Source organism: Manis javanica, chromosome 17, assembly GCF_040802235.1.
Source record: "Manis javanica isolate MJ-LG chromosome 17, MJ_LKY, whole genome shotgun sequence".
Classification (NCBI taxonomy): domain Eukaryota; kingdom Metazoa; phylum Chordata; class Mammalia; order Pholidota; family Manidae; genus Manis; species Manis javanica.
In genome coordinates, this window is record NC_133172.1 from 35,389,822 (window position 1) to 35,416,699 (window position 26,878).

At 39.2% G+C, this 26,878-nt stretch overlaps 1 protein-coding gene across 3 annotated transcripts in view; it reads left to right on the forward strand.

Annotated features, from left to right (window-relative positions):
* Nucleotides 1-26,878, forward strand: part of FTO (FTO alpha-ketoglutarate dependent dioxygenase) — a 441,881-nt gene that overhangs the window by 134,940 nt on the left and 280,063 nt on the right. For all 3 annotated transcript variants that reach the window (XM_073225699.1, XM_073225698.1, XM_037001457.2), the window contains exon 2: nt 6,636-6,713. In XM_073225699.1, coding sequence (XP_073081800.1) covers nt 6,636-6,713 — 78 coding nt within the window. The remainder of the gene's footprint in view (nt 1-6,635; nt 6,714-26,878) is intronic.

Here is a 26,878-nt window from a genome sequence, read left to right on the forward strand (position 1 = left end):
ACTTCTGTGATCTCTTTCCTGACATCTGTGATCTCCTTCCGGACTTCATCCCACTGCTCTTGCATTTTTCTCTGCATCTCATCCCACTGCTCTTGCATTTTTCTCTGCATCTCATCCCATTGCTCTTGCATTTTTTTCTGCATCTCTGTCAGCATGTTCATGATTTTTATTTTGAATTCTTTTTCAGGAGGACTAGTTAGGTCTGTCTCCTTCTCAGGTGTTGTCTCTGTGATCTTTGTCTGCCTGTAGTTTTGCCTTTTCATGGTGATAGAGATAGTCTGCAGAGCTGGTACAAGTGACCGCTGGAAGAGCTTCCCTTCTTGTTGGTTTGTAGCCTTTTCCTGGGAGAATAGCGACCTCTAGTGGCTTGTGCTGGGCAGCTGTGCGCAGACAGGGCTTCTGCTTCCTGCCCAGTTGCTTTGGGGTTTATCTCCACTGTTGCTGTGGGCTTGGCCTGGCTGGGGCTGTTCCTCCAAAATGGTGGAGCCCCGTTAGAGGGGGAGCAGCCAGGAGACTATTTATCTCCGTAAGGGGCCTCTGTGCTCCCTGCTGCCCAGGGGGTTAGAGTGCCCAGAGATCCCCAGATTCCCTGCTTCTGGTCTAAGTGACCTGTCCTGCCCCTTTAAGATTTCCAAAAAGCACTCTCCAAACCAAAACAACAACAGCAACAATGAGAGAGGGAACAGAAAGGAAAAAAAAAAGAAAAAACACGCGATTTTTTTTTTTTTTTTTTTCCTCAGGTGCCGGTCCCAGGCACCCGCGCACTGGTCCTGCTGCCCTGTCTCCCTAGCACCAGGGTCCCTGTCCTTTCAAGGCTTCCAAAAAGCACCCACCCACCGGTCCCGCAGGGAAGGAACGCTCAATATTCTTGGTCCTCAGGCACTGGTCCCACGCACCCGCTCACCAGTCCCGCCGCCCTGCCTCCCTAGCACCGGGGTCCCTGTCCCTTCAAGGCTTCCAAAAAGCACTTGGCAAAAAGAAAGAAAAAAAAGGGGAAAAACGCGCGATTTCTTCCGTCCTCAGGTGCTGGTCTCAGGCACCCACCCACCGGTCCCACAGGGAAAAATGCGGGATATTCTTTGTCCTCAGGTGCCGGTCCCAGGCACCCGCTCACCAGTCCCGCCGCCCTGCCTCCCTAGCACCGGGGTCCCTGTCCCTTTTAGGCTTCCAAAAAGCACTCGCAGAAAAGAGAAAAAAAAAGGGGAAAAACGCGTGATTTCCTCTGTCCTCAAGTGCCGGTCTCAGGCACCCGCCCACCGGTCCCGCAGGGAAAAACGGGGGATATTCTTTGTCCTCAGGCGCCGGTCCCAGCCACCCGCTCACCAGTCCCGCCACCGTGCCTCCCTAGCACTGGGGTCCCCGTCCCTTCAAGGCTTCCAAAAAGCGCTTGCCAAAAAGAGAAAAAAAAAAAAGGGGAAAAACGCGCGACCTCCTCCGTCCTCAGGCACCGGTCTCAGGCACCCGCCCCCAGGTCTCGCAGGGAGAAACGCGGGATATTCTTTGTCCTCCGGCGCCGTTCCCAGGCACCTCCTCACCGGTCCCGCCACCCTGCCTCCCCAGCAACGGGGGCCCGTCCCTCTAAGGCTTCCAAAAAGCGCTCGCCAAAAAAAAAAACTGCTCCGGTTTCTCTCCACCCGCCGGGAGCCGGGGGGAGGGGCGCTCGGGTCCCGCCGGGCTGGGGCTTGTATCTTACCCCCTTCACAAGGCGCTGGGTTCTTGCAGGTGTGGATGTGGTCTGGATGTTGTCCTGTGTCCTGTGGTCTCTATTTTAGGAAGATTTTTCTTTGTTATATTTTCATAGCTCTATGTGTTTTTGGGAGGAGATTTCCACTGCTCTACTCACGCCGCCATCTTGGCTCCCCCCCCACATAGGTTCTTTTATATGTAATTCCTAACTAGTGCTTGTCCTTTTCCAGAAATGAGTAAATAACAATAGCAACATGTGATTGCCAAAGGATACTAATGTATTCTATGTGCTGGGTACTGTTCTTAGAACTCTATATGTGTAACTTCATTTACACCTCACATGGAGATAAGAAATTAATCCCGAATCATTACCTAAGCTATAGAACTGGTATTGGAACTAACAATTTAGCTTCTTAGCTCTTGTTCTGTTATACAGACCCTTCCGTCCATTCGAATGTCATCTGTCTAGTATCTGCATAGGACACAGTTTGTAAAATGCACTAATACATATAGTTAATTTTATTTCATTTTTAGAAAATCTCATGAAACAGTGTTTTACAGATGAGTAAACTGAGGTTTGGAGAGGTTGACTCAAGTGTGGTACCACATTTGGGAAATGGTGGAGTCTAAACTCAAATCCTGTTCTTCCCAAATTCTGTTCATTTTTTCCAAGCTCTATTTTCAGTGAGTATGCTTTCTATGTTGAAATTATTAAAATATTTTTTCTTTTTGTTTCAAGTAAATATGGTTTATATATATGTGAAATATTTATTTATACCTCTTTTAGCTTAGCCCCTTCTTACTCATCTTTCTGGTATTCTGATGTGTCATCCTCAGGGGGGTTTTCTTACTCTTTCATGCCCTGCTTAGGTCAATTTCCCACTTATTATTTGAAACCCTCAGAGGATAAGGTGATTATTTTTACACTGAACATTCATAGGCCTTTATTTGTGATTGTATTTTGAAAAGACTCAGAGAACAGAATTAAATTTTTATTGAGCCTGATAAAAGAAGATTCATAGTTTACAAATTAAGTGGAAAGTGAAAAATGGATAAAGCATAAGAGTTACTAGCACCATCTGACAAGGCTGAATAAACAAACAGCAGTGGGGTGGAAAATATACTTCATTTGTTAGGTAAGATTCACTCTCACCTTATGAGTTATAATCCATTTACTCTTTTTATGTAATTCCTGTAAGATTCTCAAACCATCTGTCTATTTGCAAAGATATACAAGTTCAGATACAGCTTAACTTTTCACAGGTTGTCAGAGGGTTAAAGTTAAAATTTCTTATATCCAAATTCAAATGTTTATGGTTTTGGGTTGTAGTATGTTTTATATAAGGTTTTGTGTCGGAGCCTCTTTCACTTGCTGAAGCTGTGGAAATGGGCATAGCCCTCATGGAAGGTCTTCATATGTTTCTCCTGCCAGGTGGGAGAATCAAGGCTTTGCACTCCTCTGGTTTCTGTGTGAGTGGCTTGACGGATTTGACACCAGTGTGACAGTAAAGAGACATGTGAGCAAAGCAGTGTGCTGCTGCAGGGCCCAGCTGTGTGGATTACCTGTAGAGCCAGTTAGCCACATCTGACAATCACTGAACACCTTCTGCCTTCACTCTGGAGTGTATTTTAATGTGTGTGTTTGCTGACTGGTTGGCATTTCACACAAATTATCTAAGCTATTTCTTTTCCCTCTTTGCTGTTGAGTGTGCAAGTCTGTGATAATATGTCCTCCCAGATACTTTATTGTGCATCACAAAAGTACACACTTTCTAAAACAAGGTAAAAAATCATCTTGTTTTCATTTTTATACTGAATTCCATGTTAAGACTTAATAGGTAATGTTTGAGTTGATAACAGGTAATAAGTTATTAATAGGTAATAGGTAATATGAATAGATAATATGTTTACACAGTTCAAAAATCAAAACAATATAAAATGGAGTATTTTGAATAGTGTTATTCCATTCTGTCCCTTTCCAGTCATTTCCTACCTCTGCCCCTGAGAGATAACCACCTTTGAAGTTTGTCTCATATCCTTTATGCTCCTGTATGCAAATACAAGAGCTGTTTTGTCCCTTGCCTTTTTTATTCCAGTATATCCTGGAGAGCTCTTTGTTTCACTGACAGTGTGCTTCCTCCTTCTTGTTTACTGTTGCATTATATTTCATTGTGTGGATTTACCATAGTTTATTTAACTGAGGGACATTTGGATTGTTTTGAATTTTTTGTATAGATGAGATATAATTCAGATACCATAAAATTCACCTTTTAAAAGTATAAAATTGTGTGGTTTTTGGTATGTTTCTAAGCTTTTGTTCTACAGATGGTAATCCATTGAGTAAACTTGTACAAGTGTATCTGTAGAAAAACTCCGTAGCGATAGGATTTCTGGGTCAAAGGGGAAATGCATATGAGTTTGATAAGAATTGTTCATTGCCCACCATTGAAACTGTACTATTTTGCATTCTTGAGTATGAGAGGGCTTATTGTGCCCTTAGAGACTTGATAATTTTTTAAAGCAATGTTAATTTTTAAGAAATGTATGATGTGCATGAGCTACCAGTTTAATCTAATATTGATTCCCGATTTATCGCACCAAGGCAAATATGACCAAAAGTTCTTTTTAAGTTGACAGATATTATTATTTATAATTTGTCTCGGTTAATTGGTAAAATTGTAGGTTGTGAATGTTGATGTACATAGCAGGTTTCATCTGTATGGTCTTACTTTGAGTGATTACCTGACCTCTGTTTTCTCCCGTCATATAGATATAATGATACCCACAGTATTAAAATGAAATTTCCCTGTGGAGGAAGGCCATTTATACTCTGTCTGCTCTATAATAACATTAGTGTGGAATTTTATCTTTCAAGGCAGCCTTTCAAGTTCTAATGTTTTGTACCTGTCTGATACACTGGACCTCAACTGAACTGAGAAGTTGTTGTTTTTATAATAATTTAACTGGAGATTAATTATAAACAGGATTTTAGCCACTGTTGGTGCTTGTTGATCTGTGGGACAGGTCAGTTGCTGTTTAATCTGATTAAAGTGAAGTGTGTAATTCTTTATGGGAATCTTTGCATTCGTGCTCTTTCTTATACATAGATTAGCTTTATAGATCTTGAGGTCGTGTAAGGTGGAGCCATTTCAAGCTTTGAGATACTATGTGCATTTGAATTATTCAAGGCTTTTAATGATAGATTAAACACTTTTTTGGCATTTAAATATTCTGTCTATAAAAGAATCAATGAAAGATTCATTGGAAAATGCAGACTTTCCTGAGCTTCAAGTGAAAAGTGAGATACAGATTTTGATTAAATTCATGATGGAGTGCATAAATATACAAGTATATGCATGGAAATACCATTAGTTTTCTATGTCCCAAATAATGGCTAATGTTGCAAACAGATAAACCACTTACCCAATGATTTATCTAAAGTAATGGTTTGTGTTAGTATTATAGGTCCTTCGTAAAGGAAAACTGTTCATAGCTTAACTGATAAGCCAGTCTTATCATTAAAGATGAGAAAAAACCTGCATTCAAAATAGAAAGCTTTAATTGAACAGACTAGAATTTTACAGAAGAGAAAGATTTATTGTTTTGTGTCTCTCAGATCAACTGGTTGCTATATTTCTATTCCCTCTCTCTTTATTCATATTGCTTAATTATCACAGAGAATTCGAGTTCTGCCCAAAAGGGTGTTTGCTCTGTGATGGGTTTGTGAGAGAATCCTGCTGTCTTGGGATAGGCAGGATAATACTGAGGCCTACCATGTTCAGTTGAGCAGATTGTTCACTGAGTAAATATCCCTTTGGGGCAGATGTGGGCTAAAATCCTGTTTGTATTCACCAAGCCATGCCCTGTGGAATAGGGTTGCATGAACCCAGGGAAAGGCGCATATTTTTCTGACTCTTACAAAGGTGCCTTAGTGCAGTTTTATTTGAAAATCAGTTGTTTCTGCCTTTTCTGTTTTCTTTTCTTTCAGAAATTGTCTGTAGTACATAGGTAATTTCTATGTGTCTGTGTGTTTATGTACACACATAGTTACTTTACTATTTGGGAGGACATGGTGTCCTGAAATTGCCTCAGACTGTGGTAGCTGTGGATGCTTAAAAAAGATTTCTCCATAAAATTGGGAAAGAAAAAAAAAGCAAAGATGCATAACAGATTTAGTAATTATTCTAGAGATGAAAGATCACTTTTAAAAGGTAATGTGCATATAATTTTCAATCACAATATAGGTAGGTCACAGGGAAGGCAGTACAGCATGGAGAAGACAAGTAATGACTCTATAGCATCTTACTATGCTGATAGACAGTGACCCCAATGGGGGTGTGAGGACTTGATAATATGGGTGAATGTTGAAACCACAATGTTGTTTGTGTGAAACTTTCATAAGATTGTATATCAATGATACTTAAAAAAAAAAGTGTAAGTGGATATGATCTCAAATAAATGTGTTTACAGGATGAATAAATACTCCAAGTGTTCTTTCGCTATGCAGATGGATACTTGTGGCTTGGTTTGGTATTTCCAGTGATAGTGTCATAGAAAGACTGAAAAACTGCTGTGTCTCAAGCAGCTTATACAGAGAGTAAGATTTGCTCTGGAAAGCTGAATTGGATGTCTTAGAAGGTGACCATAGTGATGAAAAAGATGCTGATGTGAGATGCATGTCAAGAGTGAATCAGATTGTTTCATGAGATGTGAGAGTAAATAAAATCATTATTTCTAAATTAATACTATATAGTATGTGTAATTTAAATAGTATAATTAAATCAATAAATATACTTTATAATTTGGCACTTGATGAATTTCTTTCTCTAAAAGCTTATACATTTAAGTTAGGTTATTTTCAAATTCTCTTATTGGAAAAGTAATGGCTTGTCTTATATTTTGGGTCACTTTATATTCAGTCACCTCTAATCAGTCTTATTTTTAAACAGAAACTGAGGCTTCTTGAGGAGCTTGAAGATACTTGGCTGCCTTATCTGACCCCCAAAGATGATGAATTCTATCAACAGGTAAGGACTTCTAATATTTCTATCAATTTGTAGTGATTTGTTGTGATCTCTCTGATTTTATTTTTGAAGCAACTCTGGTCTAGAGAGCTTAAATGAGAGGTGAGATCATCTGATTTGATCATCCAGTGACTCCTCGTCACTGAGCGAATATACAGATTCCTCCACAGTCTGCTTTCTGCTGTGAGCTTACTACTTTAGAATAGTAGGCTGTTTTCTTCCCAAACATTCCATGCTCTTATCTGTTTCCTTGTCTCTACTTGTTTCTGATTCTTCTCTGCAGAATATCCATTTGCCCTTTACTCTATTGCCATATGGTTAATTCTCAGACTTCACTTAAAACATCACCTTCTTTGTGAAAGTGTCCTTGACTTACCTTACCTACAAGTAGAGTTGACAGTACTCTCCTCTGCGCTCCTCGTGGTTTATAAATACCCCTGTCCTACCTGTCACATTGGCTGCAGTTACAGAATTCTGTGGCCCTTGCCCTGATTTAGTCAGTACTCTATTTATTGCAAGTAACAAAAACCAAACAAACTCACTGTGGCAAAAAAGGGAATTTATTGATTTAACTGAGATGTCTAGGAGTACATGATTAAATCCAGCTCAGAAGATGTCATCGTTTTTGTTTCTTGCCATGGCTTTTCTCTTTCTCTGTGAATTTATGCTGGATAGGCTCTTACCTGAGAGCATAAGAGGACTGTGACAGCCCAAGGGGTATGTGATCTTAAGCACATGGAATCCTAGAAGAGGTGATTTCTGTTTCCCCTCGTTCCATCTGATTCCCCCAGAAGTGATCTTGTTGGCCTGGTTAGAGTCACATGTGTTCAGGGGAGTGAGATACTCCTGTTTGCCTAGCTTATTTCATGCACCCACTGTTTGAATAGGGCTAGAATATGACCATCCAGTTCAGGTTGCATGGCCTACTCTGGGTCAGAGATGGATAGTTTTTCCCAACAGAAAATTAGGGGTCCTATTCCCAAAGAAGGAGGTGAAGGCATGCTGGGCAAACCATTTTCACCTATCCTTTTTTGTTTTTTAAATTTATGTATCAATATACACTCTTACAAAGGTTTCACATGAAAAACATTGTGGTTACTATAGTCACCCATATTATCAAGTCCCCCCACACCGCACTGCAGTCACTGTCCATTAGCATAGTAAGATGCCACAGAGTCTCTACTTGTCTTCTCTGTGCTACACTGTCTTCCCCATGACCACCCCCACATCACGTGTGCCAATCATAATGCCCCTTAATTCCCTTCTCCCTCCCTCCCCTCCCATCCTCCCCCACTCCTCCCCTTTGGTAACTGCTAGTTCCTTCATGGAGTCTGTGAATCTGCTGCTGTGCTGTTTCTTCAGTTTTGCTTCATTGTATACTCTACAAATGAGTGAGATCATTTGGTACTTGTCTTTCTCCACCTGGTTTATTTCACTGAGCATAATACCCTCTAGCTCCATCCTTGTTCTTGCAAATGGCAGGATTTGTTTTCTTTTCATGGCTGAATAGTATTCCATTGTGTACATGTACCTCATCTTCTTTATCCATTCATCTATGGATGGACACTTGGGTTGCTTCTATATCTTGGCTATTGTAAATAGTGCTGTGATGAACACAGGGGTGCATATGTCTTTTTGAATCTGGGATCTTGTTTTATTTGGGTAAATTCCTAGGAGTGGAATTGCTGGGTCAAATGGTAGTTCTATTTTGAGTTTTTGAGGAACCTCCATACTGCTTTCCACAATGGTTGAACTAATTTACATTCCCACCAGCAGTGTAGGAGGATTCCCCTTTCTCCATATCCTCGCCAGCATTTGTTGTTGTTTGTCTTTTGGATGGTGGCCATCCTAACTGTGTGAGGTGATATCTCATTGTGGTTTTAATTTGCATTTCTCTGATAACTAGCAATGTGGAGCATCTTTTCATGTGTCTGTTGGCCATCTGAATTTCTTCTTTGGAGAAGTGTCTGTTCATATCCTCTACCCATTTTTTGACCATGTTATTTGCTTTTTGGGTGTTGAGGTGTGTGTGAGTTCTTTATATATTTTGGATGTTAACCCCTTGTCGGATATGTCATTTACAAATATATTCTCCAATACTGTATGATGCCTTTCTGTTCTATTGATGGTGTCCTTTGCTGTACAGAAGCTTTTTAGTTTGATAGTCCCATTTGTTCATTTTTGATTTTGTTTCCCTTGCCCAAGGGGATGCGTTTCAGGGAAAAGTTGCTCATGTTTATATTCAGGAGATTTTTGCCTGTGTTTTCTTCTAAGAGTTTTATGGTTTCATGACTTACATTCAGGTCTTTGATCCATTTTGACTTTACTTTTGTATAAGGAGTTAGACAATAATCCAGTTTCATTCTCTTGCATGTAGCTGTCCAGTTTTGCCAACACCAGTTGTTGAAGAGATTGTCATTTCCCCATTGTATATTTATGGCTCCTTTATTGTATATTAATTGACTGTATATGCTTGAATTTGTATCTGGGCTCTCTATTCTGTTCCATTGATCTATGGGTCTGTTCTTGAGCCAGTAGCAAATTGTCTTGATTACTTGATTACGGTGGCTTTGTAGTAGAACTTGAAATTGGGGAGCATAAACCCCCCAGCTTTATTCTTCCTTCTCAGGATTGCTTTGGCTCTTCGGGGTCTTTTGTAGTTCCATATGAATTTTAGAACTATTTGTTCTAGTTTGTTGAAGAATGCCCTTGGTATTTTGATAGGGATTGCATTAAATCTGTAGATTGCTTTAGGCAGGATGGCCATTTTGACAATATTAATTCTTCCTATCCATAAGCACAGGATGTGTTTCCATTTATTTGTATCTTCTTTAATTTCTCTCATGGGTGTCTTGTAGTTTTTGGAATATAGATCTTTCATTTCCTTGGTTAGGTTTATTCCTAGGTATTTTATTCTTTTTGATGCAATTGTGAATGGAATTGTTTTCCTGATTACTCTTTCTGCTAGTTCATCGTTAATGTATAGGAAAGCAACAGATTTCTGTTTATTAATTTTGTATCCTGCTACTTTGTTGAATTCAGATATTAGTTCTAGTAGTTTTGGAATGGAGTCTTTAGGGTTTTTTTATATACAATATCATGTCATCTGTAAATAGTGAAAATATGACTTCTTCCTTACCAATCTTGATGCCCTTTATTTCTTTGTTTTGTCTGATTGCTGTGGCTAGGACCCACAGTACTATGTTGAATAACAGTGGGGAGAGTGGGCATCCCTGTCTTGTTCCCGATGTTAGGTGAAAAGCTTTTAGCTTCTCGCTGTTAAGTATGATGTTTGCTGTGGGTTTGTCATATATGGCCTTTATTATGTTGAGGTACTTGCCCTCTATCCCCATTTTATTGAGAGTTTTTATCATGAATGGATGTTGAATTTTGTCAAATGCTTTTTCAGCATCTATGGAGATGATCATGTGGGTTTTGTCCTTCTTTTTGTTGATGTGGTATATGATGCTGATGGATTTTCGAATATTGTACCATCCTTGCATCCCTGAAATAAATCCTACTTGATCATCATGGATGATCTTTTTAATGTATTTTTGAGTTCGGTTTGCTAATATTTTGTTGAGTATTTTTGCATCCTTGTTCATTGGGGATAATGGTCTGTAATTTTCTTTTTTTGTGGTGTCTTTGCTGGTTTTGGTGTTAGAGTGATGCTGGCTTCATAAAATGAGTTTGGAAGTATTCCCTTCTCTTCTGCATTTTGAAATACTTTAAGGAGGATGGGTATTAGGTCTTCACTAAATGTTTGGTAAAATTCAGGGTGAAGCCACTTGCTCCAGGGGTTTTGTTCTTAGGTAGTTTTGTGATTACCAATTCAATTTCCTTGCTGGTAGTTGGTCTGTTCAGATTTTCTCTATCTTCCTGGGTCAACTTTGGAAGATTGTATTTTTCTAGAAAGTTGTCCTTCTCTTCTAGATTATACAGTTTGTTAGCATATAATTTTTTATAGTATTCTCTAATTATTCCTTATATTTCTGTGGTGTCCATAGTGATTTTTCTGTTCTCATTTCTGATTCTATTTATGTGTGTCAACTCTTTTTCTTGATAAGTCTGGCTAGGGGTTTATCTATTTTGTTAATTTTTTCAAAGAACCAGTTCCTACTTTCATTGATTCTGTTGTTTTATTCTTCTTAATTTTATTTATTTCTGCTCTGATCTTTATTATTTCCCTCCTTGTACTGATTTTGGGCCTCATTTGTTTTTCTTTTTCTAGTTTCATTAATTGTGAGTTTACACTGTTCATATGGGACTGTTCTTCTTTCCTGAGGTAAGCCTGTATTGCAGTATTCTTCCCTCTTTAGCACAGCCTTTGCTGTATCCCAGAGATTTTGTGGTATGAAGTTATTATTTTCATTTGTCTGCATATACTGCTCAATCTCTGTTTTTCTTTGGTCATTGATCCTTTGATTATTTAGGAGCATGTTTTTAGGCCTCCACGTATTTGTGGGCTTTTTTGTTTTCTTTGCATAATTTATTTCTAGTTTCATACCTTTGTGGTCTGAGAAGCTGGTTGGTACAATTTCAGTCCTTCTGAATTTACTGAGGCTCTTTTTCTGGCCTAGTCTGTGGTCTATTTTGGAAAATGTTCCATGTGCACTTGAGAAAAAATGTGTATCCTGCTGCTTTTGGGTGGAGTGTTCTGTAGATGTCTATTAGGTCCAACTGTTCTAATGTGTCGGTGCCTTTGTCTCCTTATTTTCTGTCTGGTTGATCTGTCCTTTGGAGTGAATGGTGTGTTGAAGTCTCCTAAAATGAATGCATTGCGTTCTATTTCCCCCTTTCATCTGTTAGTATTTGTTTCACATATGTAGGTGTTACTATGTTGGGTGCTTAGATATTTATGATGATTAAATCCTCTGTTGGACTGAACCCTTTATCATTATGTAACGTCCTCCTTTGTCTCTTGTGACTTTTTTTGAAGTCTATTTTGTCTTATACAAGTACTGTTAACTCCTGCTTTTTTCTCTGTTAGTTGCATGAAGTCTTTTTTTCCATCCCTTCACTTTTCGTCTGTGTATGTCTTTTTTATCTACTCAGTGACTCTATGTCTTTTGATTGGTGCATTCAGATCATTTACATTTAGGATGATGATTGATAGATATGTACTTATTGCCATTGCAGGCTTTAGATTCGTGGTTACCAAAGGTTCAAGGGTAGCTTCTTTACTATCTAACAGTCTAACTTAAGTCACTTAGTAACCTATTTCAAGCACAATCTAAAGGTTCTTTTTTCCCGCCCTCCTTTCTTTTTCTTCCTCCTCCATTCTTCATACATTAGGTGTCATTTTCTACACTCTTTGTGAATCCCTTGACTGACTTTTGGGGTAGTTGATATAATTTTACATTTGCTTAGTAATTAATTGTTCTATTTTCTTTACTGTGGTTTTATTTTGTCTAGTGACAGCTATTTAGCCTTAGGAGCATTTCCATCTATAGTAGTCCCTCCAAAATACACTGTAGAGATGGTTTGTGGGAGGTAAATCTTCTCAACTTTTGCTTACCTGTAAATTGTTAATTCTCTCCTTCAAATTTAAATGACAATCTTGCCAGGTAGAGTAGTCTTGGTTTGAGGCCCCTCTGTTTCATTGCATTAAATACATCATGCCACTCCCTTCTGGCCTGTAAGGTTTCTGTTGAGAAGTCTGATGATTGCCTGACGGGTTTTCCTTTGTATGTGATCTTTTTCTCTCTCTGGCTGCTTTTAATAGTTTGTCCTTGTCCTCAATCTTTGCTGCTTTAATTATTATATGTCTTGGTGTTATCTTCCTTGGGTCCCTTGTGTTGGGAGATCTGTACACCTCCATGGCCTGAGAGACTATCTCCTTCCCCAGACTGGGGACGTTTACCTCCTCAAAGATACTTCCTTTCCCTTTTTCTCTCTCTTCTTCTTCTGGTACCCATATAGTTTGAATATTGTTTTGTTTGGATTGGTCACACAGTTCTCTTAATATCTTAGAGATCCTTTTTTTTCTCTCTCTGTGCCTTAGCTTCTTGGTATTCCTGTTCTCTAATTTCTATTTCATTTACCATCTACTCCACTTCATATGATCTACTTCTACATTACTTCATTGTGTGTTTCTTTTCAGATACTGTATTTTTCAAAGTTTCTATCTTTTTCTTGAATTCCTTTCTGAGGTCTCGAATACTTTTATGTAGCTCCGTGAGCATGTTTATGATTTTTATTTTGAAATCTTTTTCGGGAAGATTTGTACGTTCAGTTTCACTTGGGCCTCTTTCTGGTGTTTGTGGGGTTTTGGCTTGTACCGGTTCTTGTGATGTTTCTATTTGTAATAATAACTTGGTGTAGGTGGTGCCCTCCAGTGCCCAGAAGCTCCACAGTCTGGAGCTTCTTAGCCCCTGCAGCAATGGCAGGGGTCACAGGTGAGAGTCCCTGGTGCCTGCTGGGAGGAGAGAGCTCTTTTCTGCTTCCTGGTCATAGTGCCTGCCTCCATTGTCAGGGCTAGTGAGCCATGCAGGTTTGGAGCAGCCTCTTGGATAGGCCCCTGTAGCTGCCGTAGGCAGAGCTGCCCTCCTGCTGACCTGGAGTGATGGCAGGGATCGAAGGTGAGCGATGTTGGTGCTTGCCATGAGGAAAGAGCTCTTTCCTGCTTCCTGGCTGCAGTGCCTGCCTCCACTGCCTGGGCCAGTGGTCCAAATGCACATGGAGGAGCCTCTATGCTATGACCTTGCAACTGCCATAGGCTGGGCCACCCTCTGGCTGGTCTGGAGCAATGGTGGGGATATCAAATTTGCGAGTTGGTACTAGCACGGAGAAAGGAGTGGCAGGCTGTGTATCATGGTGGGGGGCCTTGGAGTTACATTGCCAGCCAGGGGGATGGAGCACCTGGAGCTCCTGAAAGTTCCCAACCTGCTGGGCAGAGTACATGTGGACAATTTTGTCCACCTGTGATTTCTCCTGAGCAGCAAACTCTGTGCACTCCTTGCCTCTTTAGCAGCCCTTTCACTGTTGGGAAGTCTCTCAGAGTGCCCACCTTTCTTTAGTCCCATAGCGGCCAGTTGTGGGTCCCTGTTCTCCACCAGTGGCTGGAATCTCAGTCTCTCCAGGTATTCTGCCTGTCTTAGCTGTCCAACCTGACTAATCTCCAGAGCACCATGTAATGTAGGTTCGTGTTCCCAGAGCAGATCTCCAGGACTGGGTGTTGAGGACTGGAGTCCTAGGCCTCCACCCTCACCCCACTCTGTTCCCACTGGTGAGCTGTTATCAGGGACGGCTTGGGTCCTGCTGGTTCACAGCTTTGGTACTTTACCCTTTTCCGTGAGTTCTGCTCTTTTCCCCAGTAGGCAGTCTGTTGCAACCTTCTTTCCTGTTGCGCTTTCAGGATTAGTTGTATTTGCTGTATTTTCATATTATATGTGGTTTTGGAAGGAGTTTTCTTTCTTACCTTTCACACCACCGTCTTTAAGTCTAATCCCACATTCACCTTTTCTTTCTTTACTACTAGAATGTAAGCTCTTGGGGTGTAAGAATTGGACCACATCATCTTTGCTTCCCCAGCACCTAGAATGTTTTTGTGTATAGGTAATTGTCAATAACTAGGAAAGGAAGAGAGGAAAGGAATTTATCAGTCTAGAATCCAGGTCTCTTGACTTCTATTTCACTCTCAGTTTCAGGACATTGTCTGTCATCTCCATTCTCTTTAGCTCTTCACTATCTCTATTGATTGTTCTAGGTTCCTCTTTGCCTCTCTTAATCCTTAAAGCTGCAGGGATTTTCTAATGAAGACATAAATCTAAGCAGGTCAATTTCCTGCTTCAAATCCCACAATGGCTGTTCATTGCCTGGCTCCTACATTTCCAGCCTTATCTCCCCAACTCTTTCACCTTGTTACCCACACTGGATTTTTGCAGTTTCCCAGACTGGCTGTACAGTTTCGTATTATGGCCTGCTTGCTACATCCTCTGCTGATATGCCTCCTCCTCCCTTCCTTGGTGAACTAATGTATTACCTGTTAGTAACTGCTCATGTGCCGTCTCCTATAGGGTGCATCCCTCACACCTCTGTAGCCGAGAGAGTTGTCTCTGCTCCTCTTGTGTGCACCCATAGTATTCTATGTGTATCTTTATTTTTTCAGTTTATTGTAATGATTTTTTCTATGCCTGTCTCCCCAATCCTCTATACTTTGTACAGTGCCTGGCACCTAGTAGGTGCTCAGTTTGTTTGAATGGATGAATGAATTAATGCATGCATTAGTTAACTTAGAAAGCAAGTTATATAATAAAGTTTAGTATGATTTGAATTTTGTTTGTATACACACATACTGTTCGCCAGGGAGTTGGCATCTGGAAAGATTTACAGGATTTAGAGAGAGATGTTATATTTCTGAGTGGTAGGGTTTTCTCCTTTGAGCTTTTCTAATTTTTCAAATTATCTTAAATGAGCATGTATTCTTTCATAATCAGGAAAAAATAATTTTAAAAAGTACAGGTAAACCCACAAAATTCAATCAGTTCTTAAATCCTTACTAATATTTTCATAGATAGAAGCCTTCTGGTACATGATTACACACGTTGTTATAAAGCAGCTACTGAGCCATTTCAGCTTTGTATGGTGAAAGTAGTACATAAAGCATTAAACACAAAAGGTTATCAGCCCACTGTGCTCTGAGCCTGCTGTACACTGGGGCATAAAAAGAAACTCAAAAGGCAAACAGAACAACTATTAAGGCTTCTCTTTTATCTTTCCACCACTCACAACAAACCTGATACCAATATCTAATCACTTTAAGTGTACCTTATAATAAGACTTAGTGCTTCAACAAAACTTGAGTAAAATAAACCTGTTCTCTTAAAAGAGGAAGTGAAAATACTTTTTAATGACATGAATAAACAGAAAGTTCAGATCTGACATTGGGTCCCTTATACAGGCCCTAGCCACAGGAATGCTAATCTGGCTGCCAGTTATAAAAACAAGACTTTTTGCAGCTTCCATCTTGGTGCTGTGTACTGAGCCAGGGACTGTGCTCAATGTCCTGTGAATGCTCTCACATATAATCCTCTCAGCAATCTCATTCATTTATTCTACAGATATGTGTTCAGCAGCTATGCTTCTTCAGGCCTGAGGAGTAGAGGTTGGTATTTTAGAAATCAGGAGAGACTAGGTTTCTGATCCAAGTGGCAGAGCTGGAACTCAAGCCCACATTGCTCTTCAGGTCCCTGCCCTCGCCGCTGCTATGTGATACGCCTCCCCATATACCTGCTCAAATTCAACACATCTTCACAGGAATTTTTTTGTTTTTTTTCTGATAAGACCATAGAGAAGACAAACAAAACAATGAGAAACTCAGAGCAGAAAAGCAGAGGTTCACCACAGAGCACAAGGAAGTGGGGAGCTACAGGGACACCTCGTTTCACTGCACTTCCCTTTTACGGTGCTTTGCAGATACTGTTTTTTACAAATTGAAGGTTAGTGGCAACTTTGCACTGAGCAAGTCTATCAGTGACAGTTTTCCAACAGTTGGCTCGCTTTATGTCTCTGTGTCACATTTTGGTAATTCTTGAAATATTTCAAACTTTATCTTCTTATTATAGTGATTTATGATTATGGCCCCTTGAAAGCTCAGATGATGGTCAGCATTTTTTAGCAATTAAGTATTTTTTAATTAAGGTGTATACATTTTTTTAGACATGTTGCTCTTGCGCACTTAGACCATGGTACAGCATAAACATAACTGGGAAACCAAAAGACTCATTTGACTTGCTTTATTGCTCTATCACCTTATCACAGTGGTTTGCAAGCAAACCTTCAGTATCTCTGAGATATGCCTGCAAATAATCAGAAAAGAAACTCTGACTTCCAGATACCTGAGTGCTACGCCTCAGAGAAAATGGCAGTCTTCTCAGGATCGCCCTTGCTTTCAGTTGGTGCATGCTTTCCGTGTGCCAGGTTGTTTGGCACTGTTCTCGGTGCTTTACATGCATCTCACCGCAACTTGCTGAGGCAGGTTTTTTTTTTTTTTCAAACCGCCTTTTAGAGATGAGGAAATTGAGGCACAGAGGTTTAAAACTTTAAGAGTTCTAAGAAAGAAGTGTCAAGACCATAATTTGAACCCATACTGTCTGGCTCCTGTGTCTGACTCTTCAGTCCTGTCCTACTGTATATTTTGGTGCTTCTGGGATTGCTCTGCTTTTAACCTGATGATCCTAAACCTCTCTCTGCATCCCTCCTCTCCCTTGACCTCTGTTATTTCAATTCCAGCTGCCTCCTGGGTGGCTCTACCTGAAAGTCTTGCAGGTACATGTAACTCAACATGATCTGTATTAATTCATTACTTAAGTAAACAAATGTACCTAGTGTTCCCTCTGAGCCAGGTAACATATCAGGCATTAGAAATGAAGTTAGGAAAACAGACTAAAGATTCTTGCCTTCTTTGAGCTAATTTCTTGTGGGTAGTGGGGTGGAATAAGTAGAAATTAAAAAAGAAAAAAAATAGAAAAATGACATCAGAAGGAAAAATTGGTGTGGAGATAAATAAAGCAGGTAAGAGGTACAGGAAACATCACTGCAGGTGGGGATTGCAAATAGGGTGGTTACAGAAGGCTTCTTGTAGAAACATTAGAGCAAAAACATGGAGGCATAGGAGGAAGCCACATGCGAACTTGTGGGAGGAATGCTCTAGACATAGGGAAGAGCCAAGCCTCTGTGTTTGAGGAGAGCACCTGCGGCCAACTATCTGAAGAAAAGTGAGAGAGCTGGGAAGAGTACAAGGCAAGGAGGTCAGAGAGCAACAGCCTGATTATGTGGGAACTTGCTGTCCATGGTGAGAATGTTGGCTGCGACCCTGGGGTGAAAAGACATGAGAGGGTGTGGAGCACAAGTCTGATGGAATAGGACTTAGGTTTTGGTAAGGATCCATTTTAAGGGGCTCCTGCTGTCCCTTCTCTTCTCTAGTGATATCCCACTTGCCCCGTTCTTCAAATTAGAAACCTTGCTCTCCTCAACTCACACCCACCGCTTCCAGCCCTCAGTCAGTTGGTGGACCCTGGCAGTATCTCTTCAGAACCTCTCCGGTTGTTTCTCTTGCCAGTTCCACTGATACGACCTTAGTCCAGGCCTTCACTGATCATCTTCTATCGGTGTAGTTTTAACATTTTCCTCATTGGCATTCCATGTGCCCTCCCCAGTACATCAGAATTGTGTCCTTATAAATATACCTGACTCATCAGTCCTTGCTTTAAAAATTTTGCTGGGTCTCTGTTGCTTCAAAGGTAGATTTCAGATTCCTCAGAATATCCTATAAGGCCATCAGCTGTGATCCTAAACTACTTCCCTGGTCTAATAGTCTCTCTCCACTGCCTAACATGGTGCCCAGCATTCAACTCCTGTCATACTGAGTTTCTTGCTACATCCTGGCTCTGCTCTTCCTTTCCATGCCATCACCCCTTTGTGCCTGTTTACCTGCATCCTGTTTTTTATCTGCTGAGTATCCACTCACCTTTAAAGAGCTTGCTTAAATAATACGTCTTCTGTGAAGATACCAAGAAATCCCTCTTATTTTACTTTCAGGGTATATTAAAACTGACCACTCCTCATTACCTCTGCCGCAAACTCTAAGTCAAAACACTTGGTCAAACTTCTCTTCTTCAAATGGTTGCAATGGCCTCCTAACTTCTCTTGCCCCGCCTCCAGGCTGTTTGAACACAGTATTTGCAGTAGTGGCCCGTTACACTTTCTTGCTCCAAGCCCTTTGATAGCTTCCCATCTTGTGCAGAGTGAAAGCCTAGAGCCTTAAGCTCGCCTACAAAGCATGGCAAGATCTGGCTCCTGACTACTTCTCTCCCCTCATTTCCTGCTTCTCTCTGCCCCCTCGTCTTCCCACGCTGAGATTCTTGCTCTTCCAAGAATATACCAGACATACTCCTGCCCCAAGGCCTTTGCACCCAGTGTTCCTTCAGCCTGGAACTCTTTCCCCCTCAGCTATCTGGAGGGCTTGTATCCTATTTCTTGCATTCTTCTGCTCAGATGTCACCTTCTCAGAGTGGCTTCTCTGACCATCCTGTATAAAATAGCAGCATTCACTGCTAACACTCCTACTCAACTTGGATTTATTTTTCTCCACAGCACTCATCGTAATCTAAGATACTATATATTTTACTAACTAGATAAGTCAATACTAAATAAATAAAATATGATACATTTTATATTGTATATACTATATTTATGTTTTACACTGTATATATAAATATGTACTCCTAGAAAGCATATAGAAGTTTTAGTCTCTTTGTAGTCTCTTTATATCTAGTGCTTTGCAGATAATATGTGCTTGATAAATATCTATTCAGTAAATGAGGATTTTCCAGAATCCCTTCCTGATTATTTATTCCCTTCTCCCATAGTAGTATGTTCATACATTTGTTGTGATAACATCTTTCTGTATCTAATGGTTTATAATTCTGTTTATACTGTTAAGCTATGAGATGCTTTTTATGACACACAGTATCTGGTACATAGCAGATATTCAGTACATTTTAAGTAAATAAAAAGAAAACATCAAATGAATGAATGAATGAATGAACAAACACCTTTGTAGCAGACCACATGTAATCACAAGACTCATTGTGATGCTGTAGCAAGGCCTAGGCAGGGACTTTAGAAGAGTGTCTTCTATGGGAGAGTGCTCAGCTTCAGACCATGGGAGCCTGGGCCCAGTCAGTGTCTAGCCCATTTGTCTTGGGATGGCTGTCAAGTCATAGCATTTTACAATAAAAATTATATAGAAAATATTTTGACTGATACAGTGCAAATTTCTGTAGAGTGCAAAATAGGAAGTGTTACCAGCAAAATCTATTAACAGTAAGATTAGAAATACATTCCCATAAAATTAGAGCATCCCAACACTTTAAAATGAAGTGCATTTCCCAAAGACACGTCATTTAAAAATTTTCCCGCTCTTCCAGAGGTTGAGTTCCATTGGGCTTCATTTAGGTGAGCCTTTTGTAAAATGGGATCTTACTCATTTAATACCATGTCTGACTTCTCTGTATGATGAAATTCTTCCAGAATCATCCCTTTATACGAGAGGAAGAGGTAGAATTTTTATATAATGGTTTAAAGTAGGTAGAAAATAAAGCTGATTCTCTGGAGAACCTAGCATTCCATATCTTTTAGCCATTGAAAGACCTGGCATTTTTTACCTAAAATACCTTTCCAAATGCTTATTAAACTATAGAATTGTCATTCATGTTATGGGATCTTTTGTAGATTTTAAGAAATATATTATGTAACCAGATAACTCTTAATATTTACATGGCTGTATACTCCCTAGAAAAACTTAAATGGGATGAAACAACAAAAAATTTCTAATACATTTGAAAATCTACCAACAGCTATTCCAAATGATTGCATGTTGTCTGATGTTCTATATGTACCTCTCCAGAATGGAAAGTCAACTTACTTGTTTGACAAAATGAATTAATATTGAATTATTTAATGTTCAGTTCTTTTCCAGAGGTATTTGTTGTTCTCTTTAAAGAAAAATTGAACAAACTTTTACTACATGGCTTGTTCTTGTGTCAGGCATTAACCTAATTACTTTATAAATAATAAGTTTTTGTGACAGAATTAGCCAGTTATTATTATTATTTATATTCATTGTATTAAAATTACAACTCCCTAGGCATTGCAAAACATTCCAGGTCAGGTTTAAATAGTACTAGAAGTTACATAAAATATTTTGAAAAATTCAGGGTCATCAAAGAAGACCTCCTGGCAAATATAAGAAATTTCATGAAAATTAAGAATTTTTGAATGTAACATATTTTCCCTGATTTTTCCAATTTAAACGTATTTTGCATTCATTTTGGAAAATTTGAGAAGTAGGTGAATGTCTCAAGAAGAAAACTAAAATTATGCCCAGGTTCATTACCCAAGATACCTACCATAAACTTTTGTCCATAATTTTCTCTAAAATTTTTTTCTGCGAGTATTTACGTATGGGTTTTTTTTTTTAATGAAGGTAATGTCTAAGTATTTTAGAAATAATTTCTTATATAACAGTACTTTATTACTTATATTTTTCATGAAACACTATAAAATTTCTTCTAAAGTATGTTACTTTATATTCTATCACATGAATATTCTATTTCCCCCTCTACTCTCCTATTTTATTGGCCATTTTGATAGTTTTTAGTTTTTAATTATTATAAAGATCAGGATGATGAATATCCTTATAATCTTGGTATCTTTCTCTAATTATTTCCCTATGATAAATTCTTAGAAGTAGAATAACTAGATGAAAATACATGAACATATTTAAGTTCTGATAGATTTTGTCTGATTGGCCTTAAGCCAGTAATTTGCATTCATAATTGCTGACTATCAGAATATTTGATTTTATTCTCACCAACAATCTATAGCACTGTGATAAAATTTTATTTTTCAAAATTTGATAGGCAAAGCTAAATATGCTTTAATACAAATTATGTTAGTGTTTTCTTCTGACTTTGGTGCAGTTAAATTTTTGTTCTGTATTTAAGAGCCTGCTCTATTAATTTACAGAGTTTATGTAGAATAATAGATTTTTTTTATATATATGTGTAGTTTTATATGTATATACACATTTATTTATGGAATGGTTCTTTATTAAGTGCATTTTTCCGTACAGATGCCAAATATTTTTTCCCAGTTAGTGTTTGCCTTTTCATTTTATAATTCTTCTTATGCTATAGTTTAAAAATGTGTATCTTCAAATCTATCAGTCTTCCTTTTCAAAGCAGTTTATTGATGAACTGTGTGTATGTACAATTTACATACCATAAAATTCACCTTTTTAAGTCGCACAATTCTGTAATTTTTGGTAAATTTGTAGATAGACTTGTGTAACCATCACCACCAAAGTTTTAGAACATTTCCAGCTCCCCAAAAAGATCCCTCATGCCTCTTTTCAGTCAGTCTTCTTTCCCACCCCTTAATATGGCTTTCTATTAGTCTTAAAACTTTTATTCTTTGATTCTTATAAAGAAGTCTTGAGTACTTTTATTTGAGCCAAGTGCTGGGGATATAGTGGAGCATAAAATTACTACCTTCTCTTTCTTCTAAGAGAGTGCAGTCTTGTGTAAGAGATTATTAAACAATAATTCAGGTAAATATATTTACTATATTCTAAAAAATAGTGCTTTTTTTATAGATTGGTAAGTTACAGTTGGTAAGTGCTATGAAAAATAAATTAAGTGTTTGATGAATGATAATGAGAGATACTTATTTGAGGGTAGAAATTCAGGGAAGGTTTCTTTGAGAAAGTGACCTGGGAGATGAGAAGGACCTGCCAGGTACAGATTTTGGGGAAACGGCCTTGCAAGGGAAATGCTAAAGTTCTGGGCCCTTGAGGCCTTTAGGAAGAAACAGTAGATGTGCTGCTCAGAGGGGAAAGACATGAGGTATCAGTGAAAAAAAGTTTTTCATATTTTCCTATGTCATTATTATTGTTTTAGTTTTAAAATGCTGTTTCTAATGTCAAGGTATTTACATGTGGTTAGGTGACTTTCACAGGTCCTTAGAGTTCCAATTTTCCTGCATGAAATGTATCTTCTGTGGTCTCCAGCTCCAGTAGATACTGAACAATAGCTACAAAAGTGTATGTATATATGCCTGTGTATTATTTCCAGTCTTCTTCCTCCCTCAGTCTTAGAGGGAGTAAGTTCCAAAACAACAGCCTTGGGAATATCTTACTTTTCTTTAACTTCTATGCTATGGAGTATTCAAAGAGCACTGGAATGGCTAAGGAAGTATGGAGAAACTACCTTTTAATCACTTCTCCTAGTTAGATGTGCGTCAAATATAGCAAGGGCTCAGGGACTTACTCAGAGAATAACCAGTTTAGTGATAAAATTAGAGTTACTGCTCATGGCTCCAGAATGGTCTAGCTCTTGCTCACTAGATTACTTTGCTCTCTTTGTGAGGTGTATAAACAGAAAGTATGGTATTTCTGTTTCTGTTTTTCATTTGGGATAAATGAGGTCATAGAAGCTGTAAACCCTATGGCTCTTGGACAGTTGCAGTGACAGTCCATAGTGGTGTGCCACATAACTCTGCTCTTTTGTCACTTTAAATTTGTAATCACACATCTCACATAGGCACTCTGAAAAGTAATCCTACTATGCTTCCCTAGAAAATCATATTTGATTAATTCATTTTGTCACGCATACTCCCTCAAACTTCCCGCATGCCTTCTATTTCCTGCATTCTGGATCTGCCGGAGTAGACTAGGTAATGTTATAGCAAGAAATGACCCTGAAATCTCAGTGGCTTCACCCAACAGTGTTTCTTGCTCATTTTACTTAAATTCTGTGGGTTGGCAGAGAGTCACTACCCATTAACACAGTAACTCAGGGATTTAAGAGACCACCTGCTGGTTATCATGCCAAAGGGGAAAAGTATTCTGGAGGGTCTGGCACTGGCAGTGAAGTGCTCTGGGCTAGAAGTGACAGCCATCATTTTTCACTGGATAGAAATAGACACATGTTTTATCCAACTTGAGGGGGCCAGGAAGTGTAATTCTACGTTGGGCCCAGAAAAGCTGCGGGATGGGGGAGGAATTCAGAACTTTTTGGCAAAGAGCCCTGAAGACCTGCACACATTCTTAGCTAGTTATTCATTTTACATTTTCACTGACAAAAATTAAAGTAACCCCCTCACCTTTTAAAAAATCCTCTGAAAGCTATTCCTCTGCCTATTATCAATTTACAACCCCATCTGAATTTGCATGAATTTGTCTTCTTTCTCCTTCTAGCCTGCTTCAATGTAGGAAGTATCTTTTCTCCCATCCAAATGTTTGAGATCATATTCTCCGGTCAGCAACAAATTTTGAGCATATACAGTGGTATCCTACTAACTCTTTAACAGTTGGCTCTCTAAGGAAAATTCCAGCCTTGATTTTTAGTTTTTTCTGACTTGGGGTGGGAATGCTCCACAACGGCCAATTTCAAGCTCCATTTGTGGCGTTGCTGAATATGCAGTGAACAAGAGATGTACACAATAGGGGACATGGAGTTACCCCAGCACACCACTGATAGTTATTTAGAAAACAGACATACGTACTTTTGTCAATTTAATAATAGGATTCATATGTTATACATGTGTACACGTGTATATGTGTGTGTGTATGTGTATATACACATACACACACACATATGTTTTTATAAAGCTTGATTTCTTTTCTTTTTTTAAGGTTAAAAATAAAGCAGTTCTACTATCCCGTGCCTCCCAACTCTAGCGGATTGCCATACACACCCTACAGGGTGCATATACCTCACTGGGGAGACCATTGCTCTAGACACTCAGGGACTTTGCACCTGTAGTTAATCATCCTCTCTTCTGCAGCATCAACCTCGTCCTCTGTATCATACCACATGAGTATACTGACAAACTCTAGTGAACTCTTCTGTCTTCCAGTGTTAAAGATTGTCCCTTGATCTAGCATTTCCCTTCATCAATAGCTCCGTTTTTCTGTTCCCCTTACAGCAAAAGCACTCAAACAGACATTTCTACCTGCCATCTCCACTTCTTCTCTTTTGTTCCACCATCAGCTCTCACCCCCACCACTCTGCGGAAATTGCTCTTGTCCTTGTCATCAGTGATCTCTGTGCAGCCAGAGCTAGTGGATAATTTCTGCCTTCATCTTACTTGGTCTTTCAGGGGCAGCTGACAGAGTTGCCTACTCTTTCTTTCTTGAAGTGCTTCTCTCTTTTGGCTGCTTCTTCATTGATACACTCTTCTGGTTTTTTACCTCAAAGGTCTCCCTTGCTGAGCCTTCCTCTGTGATTCAAGAAATGGCTTTGGGCTCCCTTCTGTATTTGTGCTGTTTTCCCAGATCTTTTTCATTTCTGGGCCCTTGAAAACCAGCTGTGTGTGAAACTCCCACTTTGCTTGTCCTGGCCCCACTTTCTCCTCTGAGTATGTGTGTACCTCATGATGCCATGAGTTGCCCTCTTGCTGTTTCTACCTGAAGGTTTCATAGGTATCTTAATGACTACAATGAAGCTCCTCATTCTTCCCTATTCTCCCACCTCCCATTCCTGTTGTGTCCCAGTCATTCTTTAAAAAAATTGTAAATTTGTATCAGTTATTAAATCCAGAAATATGGTAGTCCTCTACAGCATCTTTCCTTTCATCCCTCATGTTTAATCTATATCCACGTACTTTTGCTCTGCTTATAAAATATGTATTTTATCTATATATATCTCTCTGTAATTCAGACCATCTCTCTCTTCTCTCAGCCAGTTGTAACAGCACCTAATAGGATTTCCACTTTCACATTTGCCACTTTCCAATCTATGCCTGATATTTTAACTAAGAGCAAGTTTTACATGAAATTAGTCTTCTACCCTAGAAGTCCTCCGGTGCATTTAGAGTCAAATCTAGCTTCCTTACTCTGACCTCCCCGGCTCTGTGATCCAGCCCCCGCCTTCCTCTTCATCCTCATCACATGTCCCTCTGCCTTTGGCTCTTTTCCTCTAATGGGTCTTTTGTCTCTAGAAAAGGGTGGTGTCCATCCTCAGTGCTTTCATGTGTTTTTGGTTCCTCTTCCTGGGAAGCTCTCTCCCTAGCTTGTCACAAGGCTGGTACCTTCTTTTCCTGAAGATCTCAGTTTCAGCGCCACCCACTTAGCAAAGCCCTTCCTGCTTTAGTGACAGATTTCTCACTGGTTTGTTTCTGTCCTAGTGTTTTATGCAATTTGGGATTGCTTCTTCTCATTTATTTACCTGATTTCATAGAAAGGTCTGTGAGGGCAGGAACTGTCCAGTGTAGTTGCTCCAGAGGTACATGTTGAATGAAAAAAAATGTATGGAAGAGTAGATGATACTGCCCTGTTTATCAGACAAGTGGTAATTATGGAATGAAGATATAGAAGTATAGTTTGTCAAAAATGTTGGGCAGCACAATACTAAGAAGGAACCAATTAGATTAAACTCTATAGGGATAAATGTAAAATCCTATGCTGTGGTTAAAAATAGTCAATTTCATTGTATATAATTAAGGTACCCTGGCTTGACACCAATTCATATGTCAAGTCCTAGAAACCAGAAATCATGGCTACAAAGGTAGTAAAACCCTAGATTGATCCATAAATCCATCTATTTTAATAATACAGGAGAGCATTATATTATAGTACCCTCCCAGTGACACCAGTAAAATTTTACACCTGTCTAAGTGGCAGTGGGCTATCTCATTCATTCACTCATTTAGAGCCCTTACAGAAAGCACTCATTTAGTGCTTTCTGGGCACTAGTATTATAGCTGTGAACACAATTGTTGTGACTGTTGGGTTCATGGGACTTAGCATCTAACTCCCAAAGAGAAGTGATTTCTCTTTCAGTGAAAGTGTTGAAGAAGTAACCGTTTGTCATTTATTTGGAGGTGGTGCAATCTTGTGGTTAAGAACTCATGCCCTGGAGTCTGAGTCTAGAGCCCCGTGCCTTCAAATTCTAGCTCCAGTATTTATTAACTGTGTAACTTTGGGAAAATTTAAAAAATGTCTCTATGCTTCAGTATTCTCATCTCTAAACTAGAGATAATAATAGTATGACCACATAAAGTTGTAAGAAGTAAATGAATTAATGTGCATAAATCATTTAGAATAGTACAGGGCACTTAGTAAGCACTTAATAAGTAGGTGCTAAGCAGTTAATTAATAAAATTGTGTTTTCTGGAGGGCCAAAGGCTGGAAGACAGATTGAGAGTGGGAAGAAGTGGTCATAGAGGAAGCCTGGGGAGATCAGAGGCCAAATTATTATTATTATTATTTTGTTTATATTAAAGATTGTTAATTGAGCTTGGATGTGAAAATCTTGACTGGAGAGTTGACAGCATCTGTTTTACTTATTCTCTTTAAGGCTAGAGAGATATGAATCCAGTTTAGAAATACCACCTGTTTTTTTCCCCCCCCAAATGCTTACAAAGAACTAACACTTTTGTAAGTAATGAAATTATGATACAGAGGATGAGATTGATGCTGCAGAAGGGAGGATGATTAACTACAGGTGCAAAGTCCCTGAGTGTCTAGAGCAGTGGTCTCCCCAGTGAGGTATATGCACCCTGTAGGGTGTGTATGGCAATCCGCTGGAGTTGGGAGGCAGGGGATAGTAGAACTGCTTTATTTTTAACCTTAAGAAAAGAAAGAAATCAAGCTTTATTTT